This window comes from Labrus bergylta, chromosome 17, assembly GCF_963930695.1.
Source record: "Labrus bergylta chromosome 17, fLabBer1.1, whole genome shotgun sequence".
Lineage (NCBI taxonomy): Eukaryota > Metazoa > Chordata > Actinopteri > Labriformes > Labridae > Labrus > Labrus bergylta.
Window position 1 is genome coordinate 26062152 of NC_089211.1, and position 22036 is coordinate 26084187.

At 45.0% G+C, this 22036-nt stretch overlaps 1 protein-coding gene across 1 annotated transcript in view; it reads left to right on the top strand.

Annotated features, from left to right (window-relative positions):
- grk3 (G protein-coupled receptor kinase 3) overlaps positions 1-22036 on the top strand; it is a gene marked incomplete in the record, with an annotated part of 65673 nt that overhangs the window by 30021 nt on the left and 13616 nt on the right. The window contains 11 exon segments of the mRNA XM_065965490.1: positions 8364-8437; positions 8563-8664; positions 10079-10153; positions 12008-12069; positions 12168-12219; positions 15865-15956; positions 16048-16147; positions 17262-17340; positions 19239-19369; positions 20295-20389; positions 20833-20940. Of these exon segments, the coding sequence (XP_065821562.1) occupies positions 8364-8437; positions 8563-8664; positions 10079-10153; positions 12008-12069; positions 12168-12219; positions 15865-15956; positions 16048-16147; positions 17262-17340; positions 19239-19369; positions 20295-20389; positions 20833-20940 (970 nt within the window).

Sequence of the window (22036 nt, forward strand, 5' to 3'; positions counted from 1 at the left end):
TTGCATTAGCTCAGCAAAGTGCAGCGTGTTCACACGTCAGGACTGCAGTGTTGATAACTCCACTGACTACTGCCGCCTCTGTAAACAGTCACTCCAGGACGAGACATCCGCCCCGCTCTGCAATTTATTTTGTTTTTTTCAGTTTTAAACAAACAGTCCTGTAGTGATGAAGGCAGCATCAGCTGTCATGTTCTGTGAGACCCAGTTAAAGGGGTGTCAGCGACAGAACGGCCTCCATTCATGGGGCGCTCAAACCAACTGGTAGACCATCTGTGCCCCCATTATGGTTACTTTGACATACTATTTGATGCTCCACACGTGCTTAAAGAAAACTGAAGTGGTCCCAGTGTTGTCCTTTGCTAATGGTTTGTGAAATTTAGACAAAGTCACCTCCTCTGCTCTCAGAGACATTTTCATTTCTTCTAAAGTTTCCTAACAATCAATTAAAACGGAGATTGTGTCCACAGTGTAACACTTTGTAGTCATGGTCAAGACAGAGTCAGCAGCTTTTCTCCTTCAAAATAAAACAGACTTCTCCTAAAGTAAAGACAGAGTCAGCAGCTTTTCTCCTTCAAAATAAAATAGACTTCTCCTGAAGTAAAGCTGCTCCATTGTCCCTTCTGGGCCTCCATACACAGGGTTTTTCCTGGCTCAGAATGGGCCTTTTGGGGGGTGACTATACGCGCTGTAGTAAACATTCGACCATCGTATAACAGTATAGTCTGAGTCTGTATTACCTTATTTGACAGAAATCTGCACATTTCCTGTTATTTCTGACCAGTTTATAAATAATATTATCATTATGCTTAAGTTACTGAAACCACAATTAAATCTGGTAAAGATTTTTTTTTATTGTAACAGTGAAACAGGGGAGGAGAGGGATTTTGAGGGAGAGGGGTGTAATGAGATTGAGAGAGGGGGGGTCACATCCTCAGTGCATTTCACCCTCTTCCTATGATGGCTGCTCTTTACCTTTAAATTGTGTTTTCATTTTACATTTGTTTAAACATTTATTTGAGTTACTAAAGTCAAATAATCACAGATTTCAGTCACAGATCATTTGATCAAATCAGGAAATTGAGAAATAATAAAAATCTATTTGCTGTTTGACAGTCTGTGTGGAGAAGTTCACAGACTACAGCTGGCTGACGTTACGGTCGGTAACTTATTGATTGTTGATAAAAGCAGACACGGTGGAAGTGAACGGATCGTAGATCAACCGTGTTCCGTTGCACTTCAAGTCAACAGGTGTGCGCGGTGGTCGGCGTTCCGGTGTGTGTGTGTGCGTTTGCAGCCATGTATGTTGGTGTGTCTTGTCTCGGCGTGCCCCCGTGATGACCCGTCCCAAGTAGCTGCAGCTACATCATACACGGTTTAGTTTAGTTTTAACATGACTGTTGGGATAAATATTTACCGCCATGAAGAGCATTACTCTTTGAAATGAACTCGCCAAACGGAAAACCAACCCTCATTTAGCGCTTGTGAGTGTCAGCGGAGCGTCATGAACCAGTCAAAACAAACGAACAGCGGGCGCCAAAGAATTCTCTATGCAGGAAAAACCCTCCATACATGTGAGGTGGTGACTGTGTCTGCAGAGACTCTGTCCTCTCACTGGATTTTACTCTTTGTGACGGTTGACTCGGGACGTTTCTGGGGGCGGAGCTGGTGTGTTTCCTCCAGCCAATGAGAGTGCAGCAGGTGAGTTTAGGAGTGGATACAATTCAGTGATTGGACGAGATTCAAAGCGGTGAATATGACGGACGTGGACGTAGCAGCAAAGAAGAGAAAATATAATGAGAGTGAGGAGAAACACCAAGTGGATAAAGATCGTTCTAAAACGAGGCTGAACCTTGTGTTGGACGTGGAGTTGATCTACTTCCTGTTGGACAGGAAGGTGACAAACACCGGCGGTTAGCTTGTGCTAGCATGCGTTAGCTTACAGTGTAGGTACAAGCAGTAAAACGTACACACTACTTCCTGCAGGGGGCGGGGCTTCTGCAGAAGGAGGAGGGGCCATGTTTGAATGTTGTGTTTACAAGCTGCAGTGAAAAATGCTGCTGACTCAGTAAAACAGTTAAACCAACGTAGACCTTTTCATGAATCCTTAAAGACGCAGCGAGCTCCTAACAGGTGTGATTTCTGAACACCTCGGATCCTCAGAGCTCAATGTGCAGCGAGGACACGTGGAGTCAGAGCTGAGAGACGATAAATAACAAGACAGTGAAAATGAGAGAGTCAAACACAGAAAAGCACAAACAGAACATTTAAGAAGATTTATGAAACTGTGCCTGTGTTGTGTCTGAATACCCACTTTCTGAAATTACAGCTCACAACAAACGGTCTGGACGTCACGTCAGCGATTAGCATTTCAGTGGCTAATATTAGCGGCCTTTTAGCCCGCACTCACACTCTGTAATCACCGTCAGACAGCAGAGAGCGGCAAGACTCAGAGAATACTTAACTGTGTTTGCTCGTCCTGATGCTGCTCTTGAATGAATATCTGACACACACACACACACACACACACACACACACACACACACACACACACACACACACACACACACACACACACACACACACACTCTGCTCAGTGTTGGCTCTCCTCCACCAGTAAAGGTCAGTGTATGTTTAATTCAACACACACCCCCCCCTCCCCCGTCTCAAATGACCCCTCCATAAAACACTTTTTTTTCCTCTTCTTTTCCATAAAATGAGTTGAAGTAAAAGAATTGTATTTCCTCGACATGACCAGCAGCGTGTTTGGCGTCCGTCCCACCCCTCACATGTCAGGGCGGTCGGAGGAATCTGAGGACGTTTAAAAATAAACTTCAGCTTCATGATTAAGATTCTGATCAGAAGGGACGGACCCCCCCCCCCCCCCCCCCGAATCCTGAATAATGATGAGATATCACATATTTGTACCTGGCTGATTTTGAGGCTACATATTGGGAAGCGATAAGGCGGTGAGAGTGTGTGCACTTCCTGAAGATAACGGCGATGAGGCAGACAGGGAGTGACACGTGTGACCTTGGTGACGACCTTGGTGACGACCTGAGATCCGTCTGATGGTGCAGGTGATACAGATTTTGGACTCTTTAAGTTTCCAGCTGTTTCGATTCTTGTCAGTTCTGGAGTTCTGCTCCTGAAATCCTCCTGATTGGGTTGTTCACACACGCACCTCACGGCGGGAGAGAACGGTCACAATTTCTCTCTCTTTATATTTTAAGCGTTATCTTCGTTTGCTTATCACATCTGTGACTGAGGTTCAAGACAAAAACCACAGAAGAAGACAAAACGTTTCCCTCAAAGAATTGAGTCTAGAAAGTCGATAAAGATGCAGCTTCAAATTCACAATATATCATGACTCCCAGGTTCAGGTTCTGGTTCTGGTTCTGTACACTCGCCACGCCCCCACCTGTGGCCGAGCTGTGTGCGTGTGTGTGTGTGTTTTTGTGTGTTTTTGTGTGTGTGTGTGTGTGAGAGAGAGAGAGAGAGTCTGTGTGTGTGTGTGTGTGTGTGTGTGTGTGTGTGTGAGAGAGAGAGAGTCTGTGTGTGTGTGTGTGTGTGTGTGTGTGTGTGTGTGTGTGAGAGAGAGAGAGAGAGAGTCTGTGTGTGTGTGTGTGTGTGTGTGTGAGAGAGTCTGAGTCTGTGTGTGTGTGTGTGTTTTTGTGTCTGTCTGTGTGTGTGTGTGTGTGTCTGCTCGGGAAGAGGCCATTTGTTGAATTAGCTGGGCAGTGTTGAAGTGTTCAGCGATTAAGGTTAATCCTCGAGTCTTGATGATGTAAGAACGCCGTTTTTCCTCCGTCCCTCCTAATACCTCCGTGGCACGTTTAGTCGTGTGTGTGTGTGTGTGTGTGTGTGTGTGTGTGTGTGTGTGTGTGTGTGTGTGTGTGTGTGTGTGTGTGTGTGTGTGTGTGTGTGTGTGTGTGTGTGTGTGTGTGTGTGTGTGTGTGTGTGTGTGTGTGTGTGTGTGTGTGTGTGTGTGTGTGTGTGTGTGTGTGTGTGTGTGTGTGTGTGTGTGTGTGTGTGTGTGTGTGTGTGTGTGTGTGTGTGTGTGTGTGTGTGTGTGTGTGTGTGTGTGTGTGGGGGTGTGTGTGTGTGTGTGTGTGGTTGTCAGTAGCACCCATTCTGTAAACAGGGACGCCCCGTGAGTCGGCCTGTGTGGAGTGAGTGAGCACGTTGTCTTTGTGAGTGGCGGCGTGGCGGCGGGGGGAAATGATGCATCACGTCTGCAGCCGAGATAAAGAGCGAGAGGAAGACGTGAGGACGGATGATAGGAGGCACGAGGAGCGAGTCGTAAACAGTGACACGGCGAGGAGGCTCACTGTCTGTTTGTGCTGCAGACGATTTCTGTCACTGAAACTCACACACACACAAAGACACACACACACACACACACAAAGACACACACACACACACACACACACACACACACAAAGACAGACACACACACACACAAAGACACACACACACACAAAGACACACACACACACACACACACACACAAAGACAGACACACACACACAAAGACACACACAAAGACACACACACACACACACACACAAAGACACACACAAAGACAGACACACACACACACACACACAAAGACACACACAAAGACACACACACACACACACACACACACAAAGACACACACAAAGACACACACACAAAGACACACACACACACAAAGACACACACACACACAAACAGGATTTTAATCATTAAATCAAATCTGCTTCTTTAGTTTACTGGATGTAACCTGCACACCTCCTCCATGTTTACCTTTTGGTATAAAACACGTCGATCCATCATCGCACAAACACATATTCATCAATCAGTCAAAGAGTCACGACGACGTCTTATCGTTACAGTGTGTAATCTGCTGATTGACCTCGACCATCATGTGACCATAACCACCTCAGAGACTCGTTTGTGTTCCTCTGGATGGAAGTGATCTCTTCATGAAACTTGTTTTACCGCCCTGAGCTAAAGAAGTGAATTTAAATATGACACAAAGAGAAAGCAGGAAATGTCATTTTCTGATCCTGATGCTCTATTATTAAATAACATCAACAAACGAGATGGAAGAGATCCATTTGTGATTCTTCTTTTTAATAACGTTTAGTAGACGGAAAAGAAAAACATTTTAAAATCAGACGACATCGTCGACATTGCTGCTTACAAAGTTTTTCTAACAAAACATTTATTGTCCATTATTTCAGAGTTTTTACCAAAAGCTGCTCTGACAGAAACCGATCGATCAAATTCCCCCGCTCTGAGATTGTTTAAGTCCTCTCTGCGTCTCATGAGGCGCCGCTCGCCTCACAAACCTGAACTCTGTCCTCTGTCCCGTCTCCACATAGAGACTCAAATTGACCTCTCTGCGTCTCATAAAGAAACAGACGTTACAGCACTACATTCCCCTGCTGCCTTAAAGGCTTTATGTGATTTTTTGATCCAGTAGATGTCGCCCTTGAGCACCAGCATGAAACCAAAACAACTGGCGCTACATTGTTGTGTTAGCATGCTAATGCTAGCGATCTTTATTATGCTGGTATCTTCACACTGCATGTAAATTTACCTGAAATGAGCGTGATCTAGAAACACAGTTAAGCAGTGAGTACAGTATGTTATTCTTCTTTTCTCTAGTCCCTCAATTAAACAACTTTTATACACGAGGGGAGGAGTCAGCCGGCCGTCCTGGCGATGTAAACAAAGTGAAGATAGGACTCTGAAAACTCTGAAAACATCACAGACAGTGGGACTCGGGTGTTACACCCATTGTAGACAGTCATGACTCACAGAGTTATTTTCAGAGGAGATACTTGATTTATATTATATTTAAGTTTTTTTTAAATCTCATATAAAGACAACTTTCTCTAAACATTTGATCCTTTTAGTGAAGTATCGCTCATTTCTCTACAGAGCCGTCGACTTGATAATGAGTTTTAATCATGTGGTTACACTGCTTCCTCCCACGTGCAGGCGTTATTCTGAGACACGATGAGACTTTCTGCAGCTCTGTTTTTTTACACGTCTGAGTGTTTCTGTCTGACGCTCCTCCCTCCGCGCCGTCCTCCAGCTCAGTCAGAGGAAGGTTAGAGTGACCGCCTCGCCCCGTGATCTGTTGTCAGGAATCTTGTTAGCCGTCTATTTGTGCTAATACCTGATGCTAATCATGTAAAGCCACAGAGAGGAGTCCACGCAAACGGTGAGTGTCATGGAGGCTAAGGAGGAGGAGCGTGCGGTGGTGGCAGTCTCGTCTCCTGATGTTAGACTTTGTTTTGTCCTCATGAAGTGGTCCTGTAGATTGATAGAGCTGCAGTACACCTCCTCTCTGTCTCCACACACACACAGCCCACAGCCAAAGAGAGGCAATTACCATGGCAACAGCGGGCTCATCGATGCAGGCAACATGGCGGCCCCTCCCCTTCCTCATACATTGTTTGGATGATTGTGGATTTGACTGCACGTCGTGAGATTATTATCCTCTGTTGGTGCGTGTGAGAGTGACAGAGCGTGTCATTTTCAGCAAATAACGCCTGGTGCCGTCGTCTGTAATTATGAGCTGTGTGAGTGTGTGAGCTGTGTGTGTGTGTGAGTGTGTGAGTGTGTGAGTGTGTGAGTGTGTGGATGCAGAAAGGCTCAGAATCAGCTGCTTAACAGGAACAAGACAACCTCAATCCATTATTAAGGCTAATAGAGTAAACAAGCTGCCCTTCTTTCGTGTGTGTGTGTGTGTGTGTGTGTGTGTGTGTGTGTGTGTGTCATTCACTTCTCCATATTCCTATTATTTATTATTTGTCTTCATCATTTTTAAGGACAGCAAACAGTTTTGTGCAGCACGGTGAGACCTGAGTCGTCAACATGTTGAGACCTTTTTGATTCATGTTTTAGAACCATTTCAGTCTCAGAAAGTACTGAGGACATCTTAAACACCAAACACAATCGTAATTTTAACCAAAACAAAGAGAGCTTCGATCTGCAGAGTCCCTCTGCACCTTTAAGAAAAAGCTAAAGACCCAGCTCTTTATGAATACCTACTAACTTAATGATGATGGTCTCCATATTATTGATGATGATGATGGTAATGACGATGGTTTTTGTTTGATAACGATGACTTATAAGATGGTTTCTATACTGATTAGAGCTCTCAAGAACTGCCCTCAATGTTGTGCTTTGCCTCTGGTCACTTCCTGTCAGCACCTGTGTGTCCAATCAGACTCAAAGCTGATCGTTTGCTCTGACTCACATTGTTCCCTTTTTTCTAGATCCTTGCTTGTGTTGTTCTTACTCTCTGATGTACGTCGCTTTGGATAAAAGAGTCTGCTCAGTGAATTGTAGAATTTTAGAGCTGAATGTATTTGTGTGATTCTGACAGTTTTCAGGAGTTGTTTCTGCATTTCTAAGAACAAGCTCAGAACATGAGCATCCCCTGTGTCTGCTGCCTGGGCGGACTTCTCTTTTTGCTGTTGTAGTATTGAAACAGACATTTGTTGATATTGTTTGAGTTTTAATAGAGTTTTGGTAACATGACAACAAGTCCATCAGTGGACGATGTGAAGGTTTTTGCTTCTCTCATCGTTTTGAGTCGTACTTGTCGCCCCGAAAACTTTATCAGGACCTTTTCAGTATTCGTGTGAATGCCCCAAAAGTTTCCTTTTTATTAATAAACTGTACAATGGGCGCTGATAGATACCACTGCTGCAATGAATGATTTACTTTATTTATGTGTTTATTTAACATGGACATACAGTAACATTGGTTCTGTAACATTTAATCATCATCAAGTTCCAGATGCACTGCTCTTAATGTTTATAGCAACATGCTAATTTGCAACACCTGTCCACGGGAGGACTTTAAGAAACAACAGAGATAAAGAACAGTTCAGTTATGAATGCAGCAGGGATTAAATACAGTTACAAAGAGAGAGAAAATATACGACAGACATTTGCGAGCTCTGTTGAACTTAACTGTGGAATATTTAATGAAGTAATGATTGATGCTGTGATGTTTCTTGAAAAAGGAAATTCATCTGCACGTCATGAAACGTCTGAAGACGTCTGTTTGTTTTGACATTTCTGTGACCTCTGAACCCAAAGAGCAGACTTCACATGAGTCTTCTGTTGTATTATTTGTCTTTGTCACTGAGGGTCATGACGTTATGATTCTGGTTGTCACAGGATCATCAGAGTCAGCAGGTTTGATCCTCAGGGGACCTTCAATGGCGTCCAGACGTCCTCTCAATCCTCTAGAAGTTGAATCCGTGTGGTCGTGTGTGTGTGATCATTCGTGGTTAAGTGACCTGTAACCATCAGAAGGCGTTTGTCCTCACCGTGTCCCTCTGTGTCCTCCAGGCTTCCTCCTCTTCAAAGACTTCTGTATGAACGAGATCGACGAGGCCGTGCCGCAGCTCAAGTTCTACGAGGAAGTGAGTCAGACCTGTGTGTGTGTGTGATTATACAGCGTCATGGGATGGCTGGGAGATTAGGCGCAGTAATCGTGGTCGCCCGGCGTTGTTCTGTCGTTAACGTGACCTCGTGTTGTCCGTCTCAGATTAAAGACTACGAGAAGCTGGACTCCGAGGACGAGAGGTCGAGCCGCAGCCGGCAGATTTACGACGGATACATCATGAAGGAGCTGCTGTCCTCCTCACACGTGAGGGTGACACACACACACACACACACACACACATATACATATACACACACACATACACATACACACACACTCACCTACACACACACAGACTCACCTACTCTCACACACACACACATACATACACTTGCACACACACACACACACACACACACACACACACACATACATACACTTGCACTCACACACACACACGCACCTACACACATACACACACATAAACACACTCTCACACAGCGGTGACCCTGAGGTCACGCACACACAGGGACACAAAGCGAGCACCTGTGAGGGACTGGTTCCAGTAAACCATCAAACAGCTCCCAGTAAAGAGAAACAGAAAAACATAGAACATCAAAAAGAGATTTTTCTCCGATCAATCTGTTTTTATTGTGAAATATTTTACAGTTTGACCTCAACCGAAAGAAAGACTTCAGACCGACTGTATCGATCCCACAGAGAAACCAAAGCACATACGTTTTTTCAAAATAAGAGACGATTTTCAGAATAAGAGAGAGAAGAAACTGAAGTAGTAATAAAAACTGAGCCGCAGGGGAAATGATTCTCCTGGATTGATGTGGATATTCTGGATATTTATTAATCTATCACAGTGTTTCCCAACAAATGAACTCGACCATTCGTCTTCTCATCGTTCACACGTTACCCTTAATGTCAGACTTTCTACAGATAAAGTAAAAGATCAATAAAAAGAGAGAGAGAGAGAGCTGCTCGCTGTGTAGGTAATGATCCCAAAGGTGAAGCAGAAGAGAAAGGGGGAGGTCGCAGCTTCCCGCCCTTTCTGTGTCTTCAGTTTGCACTCATGCCAGTTGATTGATTGGGATTAAATATGATCATGGGTCGTCATGTGAGCACATAATAATGACCTCCTCGCTCTCTTTCTAAATAAGTTATGTTCAATACGTCGTATGTCATCACTTTAGCATCGCACGGAGCATCCTGGTCCTTTACTGTAGTTTGATTAAAGGGATGCTGACGTAACAGAACGACCGCAGGGCTGCAGATGTTAGACCTCACAGATGTTTAATACCTGACTTTATGCTCTTCACATGAATGACTGATTTCAGTCTCTAAAAGGAAAAACAACCAGACAAGAATCAGCTCAGCCTTTGATGATGAGACTGAACAAAGTGGTTTCTCTTCAAACACGAGTTTACAACAAACACTGCAGCTCCGTCCTCCTGCAAGACTGAACTGAGGGACGCACAGAAAAGTTTGTACTCCACTCTCCTGTCTGAAGGGAGGAAGTTATTACACACACACACACACACACACACACACACACACACACACACACACACACACACACACACACACACACACACACACACACAGAAAGAGAAGTGAAACTTCTGGTAACGCTGCATTTTTAATGACCTCTTCTTCTTTCTTCCTTCAGCCCTTTTCTAAGAAAGCAGTGGACCATGTGCAGAGTCACCTAAAGAAGAAACAGGTTCCCCCCACCCTCTTCCAGGTATTTATGACAGAAACCTTTCACACTTTTCTCTGTGCTTCCTGTACGCACACACAACATATGAATGTGCTTTGCCTTCCCTGCTGTCACATGTCAAAGTTTTAGTTTAAAAAACAACAAGTTGGATTTGATACCGAATGGCGATCATAAATAGACGAGACTGCTTATTTTTGGGGACACACACACACACACACACACACACACACACACACACACACACACACACACACACACACACACACACACAATTTCAAACCGCAGTTTTTCAGCATCCTGCAGCTTCTCCCACAGTTGTAGTTTTTTGTTTTTGAGAGGTTAGAACACAGAAAGGTTTACAGACCCATGCAGAGGATAAACACTGAAGCTTCAGAGTCCACATGGTGACCTGTGTGAGCATCCACTCTAGAGGGGGGGGGGGGGGGGGGGGGGGGGACACAGCTCTCTACAATGTTTAGAATTTAGACTGCAGTACACATTTTAAACACTAGGGGTCAGAGTTACATATTGCTAATTTAAATCTCTTAATTTAAAGTGTTAAAATAAATAAGAATGTGTGTTTGTTGTTATTTTGATTCACTGAAGTTTAAGAGAATTCAAATTTCCACGAAGAGTCCTGGGTATGAAAACCGCAGAATGACCGTTTAACACTCCTCACAAGAAGCGTCTGTCTTAAAATAGCCTCTCTGTCTGTCTGGGATTCTACGTACGCTCTCATCTCTCATAAAGGAAGTGTTTGTATCACGTCCATCAGCCAGATGTAATCTTGTAGTATTTTTAAACACCACATTCTCCGTTTCATGCTGCTGCTCATTAAACATTTAGTGAAGAGCATCAACTGCCAAAAGGCCACCCAGGAAAACCCGATCCTGAGAAGTGAGGGACAGTCGTTTCCTTTCAGCTGCGCAAATCGAATCGACCATCTCCCCCCGTTTAGACCGCGACGATGGAAGCAAATAAGAGACATCATTATTAGAATTTTAACAGCCACTGAATGTTAAATATTGACATTTAAACACCACTGAATTCATAGCATTGAAATATTTTACTTTGAAAACAATTTATCTGAATTTATTTGTCGTGAATTCAACAATTTATAATTCAGATCCAAAAATTGGAAAAAGTGTCACAATTTCAACATTAAAAAGATTCAGGTTACTCAAACTCGATTAGTCAAATTCAGATCTAAAAAATTCAACTGGTCAAATTCAGATCCAGATATTCATGTTGAAAAATTCAAATAATGATGTCTCTTATTTGCTTCCATACACGACACGCCTCTTATTCTGGGTATGAAGTTATCCCCAGGGACTTACTCCATCCTCAAAGACGTTCCACCAACCTGTCAGTATTTCCTGGATAATTGTTTTCAGCTTTTAAACTTCACGCTCAGCTGGTGGTAGAGGTGTGTTCACAAAGACACAACAAAAAGAAAAGTTTAACATCAGCTTCAGGAAGGCAAGGCAAGTTTTTTTATGTCGCACATTTCAACAACAAGGCAATTCAGAGTGCTTCACACAAGACATCAAAAGCATCATGACAGAGGAAAGAAAAGAAACATTAAAATAGAACATTTAAAAAATCACTGAAATTATTAAATCTGAACATATGTTCAAATAAAAATAATTCAGATGAAATTAATTGAAGTAAAAATATAAAAAGAATTAAAAGTTACAGTGCAGAGTTAAAGTTTAAAATCTTATTAAAGCTATTTAATGAAAGGCAGGAAGTGACATCACGTCCAGCTCAGCCGTCACAAACATGCTCAGAGGAGAGATATTCACACACATTTGCAAAGAATTTTTACCACATTGTTACTGAGAGGATGCTGCTGTTTATGTGTCTGTCCCCCTGCAGCCGTACATCGTGGAGATCTGTGACAGCTTGAGAGGGAAGATCTTCCAGAAGTTCATCGAGAGGTGAGTTGGAGGTGGAGAGATTCAGGTTTTTTTATTTATTTTTAGGACGCGTACAGTAAACTCACAGCCTCCTTTGTTCTCTTCTTCTCTCCCCACAGCGACAAGTTCACTCGTTTTTGTCAGTGGAAGAACGTGGAGCTCAACATCCATGTGAGTACAAGATGATGATGTCACTTTCTCACCTGACGTTTGATTGGTTTGTTTGATCCAGTCTGATACTGTGGGGTGAAAACTGACATCATAACCTCCCAGCAGAGTTCAGCCTGTCAGCTGTTTTTACATTTAGTCCGAGTCGAAAGATGAAAAATATTTTGAGTCACATTTTAGTATCAGGAACCGTTACCTGCAATTTCCACATAGTCGGTGCGTGCTGCGTTCTTGAAGCATCACGGTTCTGCTCTGTCCAACAGCGTGCGCCCTGTGACACATGTGTTTTATAGAAATATATTGAAGCGGTGTATTAATGGAGTTATCAGGATGTCTATGGATGTACAACTACTATCACAGTAGTTCTTCAGGTGTAAGATTCACCTTTCCCCCTTCTTTCTAAGTGGATTCACTGATATCACATCATGATGGACGTCAGAAATCATGGTTTCCATGGAAACTGTTCACACGCAGAATCTGAAACACCTGCATGCACCTGTCCTCTAAACACTTGAATGCACCTGTTGTCCTCTAAACACTTGAATGCACCTGTTGTCCTCTAAACACTTGAATGCACCTGTTGTCCTCTAAACACCTGAATGCACCTGTTGTCCTCTAAACACCTGCATGCACCTGTTGTCCTCTAAACACCTGAATGCACCTGTTGTCCTCTAAACACCTGCATGCACCTGTCTTCTAAACACCTGCATGCACCTGTTGTCCTCTAAACACCTGTCCTCTGAACACCTGCATGTACCTGTCCTCTAAACACCTGCATGCACCTGTCCTCTGAACACCTGCATGCACCTGTCCTCTAAACACCTGCATGCACCTGTCCTCTGAACACCTGCATGCACCTGTCCTCTAAACACTTGAATGCACCTGTTGTCCTCTAAACACTTGAATGCACCTGTTGTCCTCTAAACACCTGAATGCACCTGTTGTCCTCTGAACACCTGAATGCACCTGTTGTCCTCTAAACACCTGCATGCACCTGTCCTCTAAACACCTGAATGCACCTGTTGTCCTCTAAACACCTGCATGCACCTGTCCTCTAAACACCTGAATGCACCTGTTGTCCTCTAAACACCTGAATGCACCTGTTGTCCTCTAAACACCTGCATGCACCTCCTGTCCTCTGAACACCTGCATGCACCTGTTGTCCTCTAAACACCTGAATGCACCTGTTGTCCTCTAAACACCTGAATGCACCTGTTGTCCTCTAAACACCTGAATGCACCTGTTGTCCTCTAAACACCTGAATGCACCTGTTGTCCTCTAAACACCTGCATGCACCTCCTGTCCTCTAAACACCTGCATGCACCTGTCTTCTAAACACCTGCATGCACCTGTTGTCCTCTAAACACCTGTCCTCTGAACACCTGCATGTACCTGTCCTCTAAACACCTGCATGCACCTGTCCTCTAAACACCTGCATGCACCTGTCCTCTAAACACCTGCATGCACCTGTCCTCTAAACACCTGTCCTCTGAACACCTGCATGCACCTGTCCTCTAAACACTTGAATGCACCTGTTGTCCTCTAAACACTTGAATGCACCTGTTGTCCTCTAAACACTTGAATGCACCTGTTGTCCTCTAAACACCTGAATGCACCTGTTGTCCTCTAAACACCTGAATGCACCTGTTGTCCTCTAAACACTTGAATGCACCTGTCCCCTTCCCCTCACAGAGTCTGTGTTAGTTTTCTAAACCGCCTACTATAGTAGTTCGTCCTGATTGGTCCAAAATGAAGTTTTTTAACAAAGTGAGATCCGTAATCCGTGATTCTGTAAATAAATGTCTGCATCGTGTTTCCCACAATGCAAAGCGCCAGGTCAGAGACGGCCATTCTCTGAATCATGAAAATCTAAATGAATCTTTCGTCAGCTGTTCTCAGACTGTAAGTGGACTGCTGTAACAGCGTTTGGGCTGTTCTTTACTTCCTCTTTCCCGAACCGTAAACCAGCTTAGCCGGATCTGGTGTAATGCAGAATAACCACCGACTGACAGACAGACTGCTGCTGAACGTAGAGCATACTGCACGCTACTTCCGTTATTAGTGTGTGGTCGGTGGTTTCAAAAACTGTGTCTCTGCGTCGTTCACATCAATAGAAAAAAAGAAAAACACTCAGAGCTGCTCTTTACTTTCCCGTCCAATGAACCAAGAGTGGTTAAAACATGACATAACACGGTGATCAGTTAGTCATTCATTGGACAGATTGAGTGATTCACTCTGCATCTTCACGATCAATGAGACAACAGATGATCAGAAACATGCAGCCTGTTTGTGTGAAGGTTAATAACACAGCTTGTAATGTTCAATGTAAACACAATATCCTGAATGTGGTTAAACGTGTAAACACGCTCGCTGTCGACCTGCAGTTCCACTTTAAAGGTTTGCAGTTACTGTGTGCTCACTTTTTAACGAGGAACACCAGAACAGTCCTTTCAAATGTGTTTAAACATCCGGCTCCCTTCATTCAGCAGATGCTGTTTACTGAAGTGTTTATGATACACCACAAAAGTCCGATACTTTTACTCCTTCAGTTTCAGTTTTTAAAAGTGTTCATACCGAGGTGACGCATCTGCAACCACAACGCCCTGAACATCCTGCGTCTGCAACGATCTTCAACTGGTTTTAAAAAATAATTTAAAAAATAATAAAATCAACCTACCCCACCAGTTTTATTTTACACCATTTCGTTACTCTACTATCCCCGTGTTTTTCTTTGTCCTGTTTTCTCATTTACTTATTTTGTCCCTCTTTCTAATTCATTCATTTTATTTACTGACCCTTTTCCTTTTGTTTTGTTTGTTTGTTTGTTTGTTTTTGTCTGAATCTGCTTGCAAAACTTTATCGTACCACAGTTCCCCTCTTGTTTCTATCTCTTTCTTTTTTTTTATTGTGAGTGTGTGTATGCACATTTTGGTGAATAAAAGTTTAAAAAGAAAACTGTTTAGCGAGAACAGACTTATAAAAAAGAAGTACTTGATGATTAAAAATCTTCCAAAGTCCCTTCAGATACGACGCAGTGAGTGACTCAAACCCATTCTTTGTCTACCTGATGTGTTATCTGCATCGCTCGATCCTATCTGTGCCGAGCTGAGCGCAGTGCAAGGTCGCGCCTTTGCCGTCCGTTTAAAGATTTTTGAACTTGGACGCAGCCCTTGGTGACGTCACCTCAGCGCGTCCAATAGGAGGGAAGATCAGATCACAACAAACGGAGGATAAGGATCATTACCGGTTGAGATCCCCGCACCCGAGGCTGCGTGGCCCCGGGAGAGAGAGAGAGACAGAGAGAGAGAGAGAGAGAGAGAGAGACCACGCCCTCTTCTCCTCCTCAACACATATAAACTTACAGTATGTCAGATATTGTCAGTAACGTGTGCTGTTGATTTCTTGTGCACGCTCCCCTTCTGCTCCTGCGGCGAGCGCAGCGCACACCGTGTCCTATCTGAAACGCCTCGTTAATCAGAGGTCAGAGGTCACCTCACTTCAGAAGTGAACTTTTAAAAGATTGCAGGTTTGACACTCTTCTTGACAGTTTTCATCCCCGTCTGAACCGATTCGAGCAGGTCTGAAGATATTTACCAACTTCTGTCCCGCCTCTTTTTTTAAACCTTCTTCTCTTCCGCCCGTCCTCAGCTGACCATGAACGACTTCAGCGTGCATCGGATCATCGGCAGGGGCGGCTTCGGCGAGGTGTACGGCTGCAGGAAGGCCGACACGGGGAAGATGTGAGGAAAAACTCCTCCACTGATAAAAACACTCACATTAACGCTTTCTGCCCCGTGTTTAATCTGTGGCGCTCGCTGTTTGACCCGACAGGTACGCCATGAAGTGTTTGGACAAGAAGAGGATCAAGATGAAGCAGGGCGAGACTCTGGCGCTCAACGAGAGAATCATGCTGTCGTTAGTCAGCACGGGGGTGAGTTAGAAACACGATGCTCCATCACTTCAGAAGTTTTAATAAAGTAGAATCTGACTCAGAGCTCAGAAACAAACAAAGAATAACAAGAGGAGCTAATCAGCTAACTGACGTAGCCAAGGTTTTTATTTTTTTTTAGTTTAATCGTTTATTTGAATCGAGGACAGTGTACAAAAAAAACCCATTAGTCTCAGAAGAGATGCTTTGTAACAGATTTAGCTAGCTAGCTAATTTCCATCTGTTGTCCCCGGGCAGACGATGTCGACAGCAAAATAAAATAAAGGTTAGCTTTGTTCTGCTTCTGACAGTCGATTAAACTTCAGATTTATGAAGATGTTAAGTGGTTATTGTTTTACTAACGGGACGCAGATGTCCTAGCGGTAATGTCGGACCCCCGTATACGGAGGCTGTAGTCCTACAAGCGGGCGTCCTGGGTTCAAGTCCAACCTGTTGCTCCATTCATGCTCGTCTTGCCCCGCTCTCTCTCTAAAATAAAGGGATAATAAACCTTTTATTAATAATGATATGTGATGCAACCAGACGTGAGTCACAGCAGACATTTTACTGCAGAATCAAACATTTGATTTGATTTATTTGAAAAACTTCAATCGGAGGACTTCGACTTTGTTTTTGTCATTTTTTCCGACTTCAAAAAAAGGATGTGAGTTTTTTTGTCCCTCCTCTGAATGTTTCAAAAGTTCCATTTTTCCCTGAAAGTTTCCACACTTATACTACCAAATCATTACATAATGAAGCTGAGAATACTCCTGTTGTCATAGCAACGAGAGGCTTACTAGTAACTTTTTAATGTGTTTTTATGTCGTCGTTTCAGAAGTTTGTTTTGTTTTGTTTCTTTGGACGTATCGACCTCCTCCCAGTTTCTGCTGGAGGTGTCACGATACCTGATTTTAAAAACTTGGATGTGATTCAAGTCAAACTCAAAACGATGTTGATGTTTGTTTCAAAACAACGGCGACAAAAGTAGACGTCCGATGGATTCATTTCTCTCCTATGCAGCGGCCTTCTTTAGAAACTTCATGAAATGAACAGACTGTTTCCTTTGAAGTCTCTGGTGTCATTTCTCTGCTATTTGTTTTTGCCTCCATCTCTGCAGGACTGCCCGTTCATCGTGTGTATGACGTACGCCTTCCACACCCCCGACAAGCTGTGCTTCATCCTGGACCTCATGAACGGTAGGCTGACCTCCAACACACTCTCACAGACCTCAAAACATCCCCTCCTGAGACTCCTGATTGGATTACTAACCTGTCCCGAGCAGGCCGGGTCTCTCTCCCACAGAGAGTCTGACTCCACATGTCAGCCCCCCCCCCCCCCTCCCCCACAGCTCATCTCGAGTGTCTCCTCCTCAGGACTCCATCGTCAGCAGCGTCAGCAGCCTGAGTCACCTCTCACACACACACAGTCATCAGCACTCTGCTGTTGTATCTTCACTGAGTCGGCCTGGGTGGAGGGAGGAGTCTCAGAAAGCCCCCCCCCACTGATTCTCTTTTTCTCCCCTGAGAAGATTAGCACAACATATTGACGCCGATCGATCCACACGAGGTGTTGTGAGGTCACGCTGCAGACTCATGAGCTGTGTTTATATCAGGGATGTGATTCTTCTCCGATCGTCCGACATGAGAATCAAACACTCGAGACTTTAATGACCCGTGAATGTGTTTCACACACACAGAGACCAAAACCTGAGCAGGTCGCGCCTCAACGTCTTTAAAGGTGCACTGTGGAGTTTTGGTTGTGAAATTTGAAAGTTGGAGAACTGTAACTCTAAAGAGAGGGGGAGAGAGAGAGGGAGAGAGAGAGAGAGAGAGAGAGAGAGAGGGGGGGGGAGAAGGAGAGAGAGTTAGAGGGGAGAGAGAGACAGAGGGAGGGAGGGGGAGAGAGGGAGAGAGAGACAGAGGGAGGGAGGGGAGAGAGAGAGGAGACAGAGGGAGGGAGGGGAGAGAGAGAGGAGAGAGAGTTAGAGGGGGAGAGAGAGAGGAGAGAGAGTTAGTTAGAGGGGGAGAGAGGGAGAGAGAGACGGAGGGAGGGAGGGGAGAGAGAGGGGGAGAGAGACGGAGGGAGGGAGGGGAGAGAGAGAGAGGGGGAGAGAGACAGAGGGAGGGAGGGGGAGAGAGAGTTAGAGAGGAGAGTTAGTTAGAGGGGGAGAGAGGGAGAGAGAGACGGAGGGAGGGGGAGGGGAGAGAGAGAGGGGGAGAGAGACAGAGGGAGGGAGGGGAGAGAGAGAGGGGGAGAGAGACAGAGGGAGGGAGGGGAGAGAGAGTTAGAGGGAAGAGAGAGGGAGAGGTAGCGAGATATTGAAAGTTGGAGAAGTGAAACAAGTCCATACTATATTTTTTTTAACTGAATACACAAACTTCCCTGGAACTCTGATTGGAGGTTAAAAGCTACCAGGAGAGTTACAGTGTCACTGTCGCGGACCCCCACCATGACTTTTTATCTTCCAACAGTTTTACAGGGACCAAATGTTCCTCTGATGACAGTTTGTGTTTAGAGTTATGAACATATACCACAGAATCTGTACGTTTCTCCAACTTTCAAATTTCTCTCCCAAACCTCCAGAGTGCACCTTTAAACTGCTGCCTTTATTTATCTGTTTACATCCGTACAAGGTCGCCATCTCACATCGATAAACTAGCAGACAGGAGACAGATGTCTCTCTTCGTTCCTCTTTCTCATGCCGTTGGTTTCTTCTTATCGTAGCTGTTTCTTCAGATTTCAGGCTGCACTCTGGTAGTTTCGCTGGCTCCCCCGTTGAGATAACAGAATCCAAACTGCAGCTTTTAAAGAAACAGGAAGTTGTGACGCTCAGGTGACTTTGAAGAGATTTCAATCACCACATAAATAAAGTCACTTCATCACTGTGTGTGTGTGTGTGTGTGTGTGTGTGTGTGTGTGTGTGTGTGTGTGTGTGTGTGTGTGTGTGTGTGTGTGTGTGTGTGTGTGTGTGTGTGTGTGTGTGTGTGTGTGTGTGTGTGTGTGTGTGTGTGTGTGTGTGTGTGTGTGTGTGTGTGTGTGTGTGTGTGTGTGTGTGTGTGTGTGTGTGTGTGTGTGTGTGTGTGTGTGTCCTCAGGGGGCGACCTGCACTACCACCTGTCTCAGCACGGCGTGTTCAGTGAGAAGGAGATGCGTTTCTACGCGGCTGAAATCATTCTGGGTCTGGAGCACATGCACAACCGCTTCGTGGTCTACAGAGACCTCAAGGTAAGACCCCCCCCCCCCTCTGAATCAGCTGTTTACTGTAGAACAGACCATTTGAAGCTGTTACTCTACGGAAGCCCTCAGAGGACATGCATCCTTACATTAAATTGACTATTTGTTCCCGTGATGACGATCAGATTTGAGATGTTTTTTAATGATTTATTTTTGATCTTTACTTTGGGGTAACGAGGATACAGGAAGTTGATCTTTAGTTTCTCCTGGACTGGGTCTCCATCCACTGATCCACCGACTCACCTCTTTTTCAAAACCTTGGATTGATGTCGGCCATGTTTTCGGCCGTCCTCTGTGTTTCCTCTCTCTCTCCCATGTTTGGACCGGTTGCCATAACAACAGACGTTTTCTGCAGAAAGTCAGGGAACAGTTTTAGGGCTTCAATAAACAGAGCTGCACGATGCAGATAATACGTACAGGTCGAGAGAGAGAGAGAGGGAGGGGGAGGGGGGAGAGGGAGAGAGAGTGAGAGAGGACGGGGGAAAGAGAGAGCGCGAGGGAGGGGGAGAGAAGGAGAGAGAGAGAGCGAGAAGGAGGGTGAGAGAAGGAGAGAGAGAGAGCGAGAAGGAGGGGGAGAGATGGAGAGAGAAGGAGGGGGAGGGAGAGAGAAGGAGGGGGAGAGAGGGTGAGAGAGAGGACGGGGGAGAGAGAGAGAGCGAGAGGGAGGGGGAGAGAAGGAGAGAGGAGGGGGAGAGAGAGATAGAGGATAACCAGGGCGAGTGGATTTCTTCTAGTGTCTCGATCTCTCTCTGACTTTTCTTCTGCTGCTGCGGAAATTGTAACTTAAGTCATGAATTAGTGAGCTCTCCAACATTGTTTCCTTCACTTATGATCTTATCTCCGATTCTCTCCATCAATATCACCGTCTCTCCCGTCCTCTCTCTCTCTCTCTCTCTCTCTCTCTGTCCTCCCACAGCCAGCTAATATCCTGTTGGATGAACATGGCCATGTTCGGATCTCCGACCTCGGCCTGGCCTGCGACTTCTCCAAGAAGAAACCCCACGCCAGTGTGTGAGTATCCGTGTTACACCCAGAGTTGGGGGGGGGGGGGGGGCTTGTAAACATTGTGTGACCAGTGATTTGTAGCCGGTTTGATTTCTGTTTAAAAAACGCGGCAGGCCGCTCAGAGTCGAGTCATGATGATAAAATAGAACAACAGTCGATTCAGTCAAACAGAAATACTCAGCCAGAGGAGGCGGAGGCTTCTTGAACAGCTGACTTCTACAGAAATCAAATATTGATTAAATAATGATTTTCATGCTCTGGCTAAAAAAGAAAAACAGGAACTCAATTATCCATAGCAACAGTTGCTATGAGAGCGTCCACGCTGTGATCATAAAACGGATCCTCAGAGTGAATATCTGCTGATATTAATCTCATCAGATGATGCTTTAATGAGCGAGTCTGTGATGTGTGTGTGTTTAACGTGCAGGTTTTGTGTGTTTGTCTTGCAGGGGCACTCATGGCTACATGGCTCCCGAGGTCCTTCAGAAGGGGACGGCGTACGACAGCAGCGCCGACTGGTTCTCCTTAGGCTGCATGCTCTTCAAACTCCTCCGAGGGTAACTGCTCTCCTCCTCTTATCTTCCTCTTCTCTTTTCTCCCTGCGTGTCCTCGCTTCGTCTCTGCTTTTCAAACCTCTTCTGCCTCTTTGAATCCCCTCTCTCCTCCACGCCTCGCTCGCCCTCTCCCCGTCTGTTTGATGTGGTGTGTGTGTGTGTGTGTGTGTTTGTTTGATGTGGAGTGTGTAAATGCCACAGGTCTGTGCCCAGTAGGTCAGAAATCAGGTAAAAGGGGGAAGAGAGAGAGAGAGAGAGGGTGTGTGTGTTGAGAGGCCGAGCGAGCAGGAGAGTGTGTGTGACGTGTCCTTCCATTGATGTTTGTATCAGTGTGCACACTTTAAAGAGGAGTGTGTTGGTCTCTGGTGAAAGGTTGGCTGCTGGAGAGACGGACAGACTTCTTTTTATTCTGAGGATAAAAGTAAAAGCACAAGAATTATTTTATTATTTATATTTCATTTATTGTGAAAGGAGACGGAGACCCCCTGCAGGGTCGCCTCATTCAGACCAAAACTACTTCTTCACTGCTCCATCGCTGCGTCATTTCCACTTGAATGTGGCTGTAAAGAAATGGCCTCCCTGATTGCATCCATAAAGTCAAGACGTAGATTTATTGATCAGGAAGTGCCCCATGCTCTCGTTTATCTCGGCCTGAACAATTAGACTCATTGAAGAAGTGAGGAAGCTGAGACTCTGACATTAAAGCTGCACACTGTTATTTGATCACTTTCACTAAGTGGACTGCAGCTCTCTCTCTCTCTCTCTCTCTCTCTCTCTCTCTCTCTCTCTCTCTCCTCTCTCCTCTATCCTCTCTCTCCTCTCTCCTCTCTCCTCTCTCCTCTCTCTATCTCTCTCTCCTTCTCCTCTCTCCTCTCTCCTCTCTCCTCTCTCTCTCTCTCCCTCTCCTCTTTCCTCTCTCCTCTCTCTCTCCCTCTCCTCGCTCCTCTCTCTCTCCTCTCTCCTCTCCTCTCCTCTCTCCTCTCTCCTCTCTCTCTCTCCTCTTCCTCTCTCTCCTCTCTCTCTCTCTCTCTCCTCTCTCCTCTCTCCTCTCTCCCCTCTCCTCTCTCCATCTCTCTCTCTACTAAACCTACTAAAAGAA